Below are 3,732 nucleotides of genomic sequence, written 5' to 3' on the forward strand. Positions count from 1 at the left end.
ATGGATACACCTCAAGACCTCAGCCTTAAGTGAAATAAACTGGACACAAGATTTCTCTTTTATGAGGAACCCAAAAGGTATAAAAAGCATACTGGAGGATAGATACTGGGAAGCAGGAAGAACGTGACCAACTAAAAAAGGAAACAAGACAGCAGGGAGGTGGAAGGGAAAAGGAGAAAGGAGAGAATGGAAGAAAAATGGAAATAAGCTTTTGTAAATAGGAGGGAAAGAAAGGTTGAAGGGAGAGGAGGGGAACTGGAAAAAAAAGGATTAAGATACATCATCTACAGAGCAAATTCCCTGTGATGAATGTGGTCAGTACATACAGCAAATTTGTACTAATAGAAAGAAAAAAGTAAAGGGGAAAGAACTGCTCGTAGTTAGGTCACAGAGCATACTCGGGCGGGGGTGGGGGGGTGTACAGAAGTCAGAGGGAGTTACCTTGGGGGTGGGTAGGTGTGATCAGCCAGGGCAGGGAAGGAGCCCTCTTGGCCTCAGACCTCCTAAGCCACCAGGCATTTTGTCTTAAAAGTCCATGAGGAGTTCAGTGGACTAAAGGCCTGCTCAGGCAATCAGGGAACCAGAGTTCGATTCCTGGCATCACAGGCCATGCTGGCCCCACACCCTGGGTGCCCTGAGCCAGGGATGGAGTCCAGGCATGGTGGTGTACGCCTGTAATCCCAGCACTAGTTAGGCTGAAAACAGGAGGATCACTATGAGTCTGAGCTGTGTAGTAAGACCCTACACACACACCACACACACACACACACACACACACACACACACACACACACAGTCCATGAGGAGCTGGGAGGGACGAAGGGAGGCTTGACAGAGGTTGATTAATAGGTACTAAGTTGTACTTAGGGTTAAGAAGTTCTGGTGTACTGTTGCACATTTGGATAATTACAGATAATGGTAACGTGCTGTATATTTTTATTTTATTTTATTTTTGGAGGATTGACTAGGGTCTCACTATGTATTTCAAGCTGGCCTTGAACTCACCATGTAGCCCGGGCTGACCTTGAACTGATGGTGATTGTCCTGCCTCAGCCTCCTGAGTACTGGTGTTACAGGGGCACATCACCACATCTAGTGCTGTAGTTTGTATTTTTAAAAGCTAAAAATAAAAAGATTTTAAATTTTTTCAAAGGTGGGGAATCACCATTATTGGGGAAATAATGAGGCAGAGCTGTAATTCTGTGGTACAGCACTCGCCCAGCAGGCACAAGGCCCTGGTTTTATCCTTAACACCGCAGAAACGAAAAACCAAAACCAAAAACAAAACTGATAAATGTTGAGGAGATAAGTGTGCTTTTTTTTCCTTTTCTTTTCTTTTTTCTTTTTTTTTTTTTTTTTTGTGGTATCGGGGATTGAACTCAGGACCCTGTGCTTGCCAGGCAAGCACTTATTCTATTGAGCTATCTCCCTGGCCCCAAGTGTGCTTTTCTTGACTTAAACATTACACAATGGATACATGTGTCAAAACAGTACACAGTACCTTATAAATACATATAACTTTCATGCTTTTAAGTGCCAGTTAAATAAATTTAAATTAAAATTTAAAAATCCTGGTATTGTCGACTCCATTATCCACAGCACTGATGTTCATCATGTGCTATTTTTTCTTTCTTTTTTGCAGTACCAGGGATCAAACTCAGGACCTTGCGCTTGCCAGGCAGGCACTTATATGGCTGAGCTATCTCCCTAGCGCTGTCATGTGCTATTAATTTGACTTTTTTCTGTTTTACTCTCCTCAGTCCCTCACACCTGCATCCTGCAATTATCTCCCTAAATGACTTCCTTTTTTCAATTTCTGCTTGAGATTAATAGGCAACCCCTAAAGTTAGCTTCATCAATTCATCTCACTGTGAGAGAATAATTTCAGGTGGGTATGGTGGTTGACCCCTGTAGTTCTAGGACTCAGAAGGCTGAGGCAGGAGGATTAGGCAAGTTCAGGGGCAGCCTGGGCTACACAGTGAGTTCCCTGGATGAGACAAAGGATGCTAACACCCTATTTCCAGCTCTGCCAATCAAGGGTATTGGCCCAGGTTCTTTGATTACAATTCTCCTTTGAGATTTTCTGTCTGGTATAAGGGTTAGATTTAATTCTCTCTAAAGGTCAACCATTAGAGCAGATATGGTGGTGCAGGCCTGTAATCTCAGCACTGTGGGGAGCTGAGACAGGAGGATCACAAATTCTGGCCAAGCCAGGACAATTTAGTGACTTAGAGACACCGTGTTTCAAAATTTAAAAAATTTTAAGAGGCTGGTAATGCAGCTCATGGAGGCTGAGGCAAAAGAGAGAAAATATGAGCCTAATCTGGGCAATTTTGTGACTCAGTGAGATCCAGTCTCAAAATAAAAAAATAAAAAACAAAAAATAAAAATATTTCTGTATGAAGGCCCTGGGATTAATCTCTAGTACCAGAAAAAAATTAAACAGCTAAACCCCCTCAAAACCCCAATTTAGTCAGGTGCATACATGTAATCCCAGTTACTCTGGAGGCGGAGACAGGAGAATCACAGATCAAAAATTAACAACAAAACAGAGTTTGGGAAGTACTCAGTGATAGTTCATGCGTGTTTAAATTAACCCCAGTACCAGTAACAATCAATCAGTTAATCAATCAAAGTGTTATAATTTGTCCTTTGACAACCTCATGGGCTCTCTTGTGCTGCTCAACCCCGTAAGTGCTAGTGTTCCTGAAAATTCTATTCTTATCATTTTAATTTTTACTCATTCCCAGAAAAGTTATCTCATCCCTTAGTGGATATTACGGTATTCTTTTCTTTTTAGACAGGGTCTCACTACGTAGTTCAGGCCGTCCTGAACTCCTGATGTAGTCTAAGCTGGCCCTGAACTCCCAGCAATCCTGCCTTGGCCTCTGGCCTGGCACATCATGGTATTCTTTGCAACATTTAATGCACCTTTTAAAGAATTTAATCTAATCTGTTTAGGATAATTCCATGCCCTTGGTCAGCAATTTGGGATGAGTAGGTCTAACCCAGATAAAAAGCCAATGAGATGCAAGACGTTCGTTTTGAGGGTCCCTTGGTTCAGGCTGCTCAGAGCGACCCTGAGCAAGTCCCCGTCTCGTTTCTCCTCCAAGGCTGGAGCCAGGGTCCAGGGCTGGTGTCTGGGGTTGAGCGGGCGGCCGGGACACCTGGGCGCTTTCTTCTCCACCCTAGGTACCTCTCCACCCCAGTGCCGCCCCACTGTGAACCCCTCCACCTCCCCAGATCTCCCAGTTTCTCCCGACCTCCCGCGGCCTCCCGAGGTCCGCACCCCCGCCCCCACCCAGCGCCTGCTCCCGCCCCCATCCCCGCCCCCACGATCTGCGTCTGTGAAGGCTTTGTGTTCTGGGCCCGCCCGCACCGCGCCGGGAGGCCAGAGCCGCCCACGCCTCTCACGGCTTGCAGATCGGCGTCGCCGTCTCCCTGGGACGCGCGCGGGCGGCGCGGTGCGTGGGAGCGGGCGGGCATGGCGCGGCGGGCTGTGAGGTAGCGGGGCCGGGCAGGGGGTGCAGGAGAGGCCATGGCCCGGCGGCGGCGCCGCGCCTGTATCGCGCTGTTCCTGGTGCTGCTCTTCGCCTTCGGCACCCTCATGGGCCTGCGCACGCTGAAGGCCCCGGACGGACTCCCCGCGCTGGGCCCAGCGCTGGAACTGGCGCCTTTCGAGCGACGCGCAGAGGGGCCCCCCGCACCCGCAGCTCGGGCCCCGGCCGCCCC

At 48.0% G+C, this 3,732-nt stretch overlaps 1 protein-coding gene across 1 annotated transcript in view; it reads left to right on the top strand.

Moving 5' to 3' along the window:
• The first annotated feature begins 3,470 nt into the window (after positions 1-3,470).
• The window catches only part of Maneal (mannosidase endo-alpha like), a 7,282-nt gene continuing 7,020 nt past the window's right edge, over positions 3,471-3,732 (top strand). The window contains exon 1 of the mRNA XM_004641040.2: positions 3,471-3,732. Within this exon, the coding sequence (XP_004641097.1) occupies positions 3,539-3,732 (194 nt within the window). The 5' untranslated portion in view covers positions 3,471-3,538.

Source organism: Octodon degus, unplaced genomic scaffold (genome assembly GCF_000260255.1).
Source record: "Octodon degus isolate 3935 unplaced genomic scaffold, OctDeg1.0 scaffold00130, whole genome shotgun sequence".
In the NCBI taxonomy this organism is placed as follows: domain Eukaryota; kingdom Metazoa; phylum Chordata; class Mammalia; order Rodentia; family Octodontidae; genus Octodon; species Octodon degus.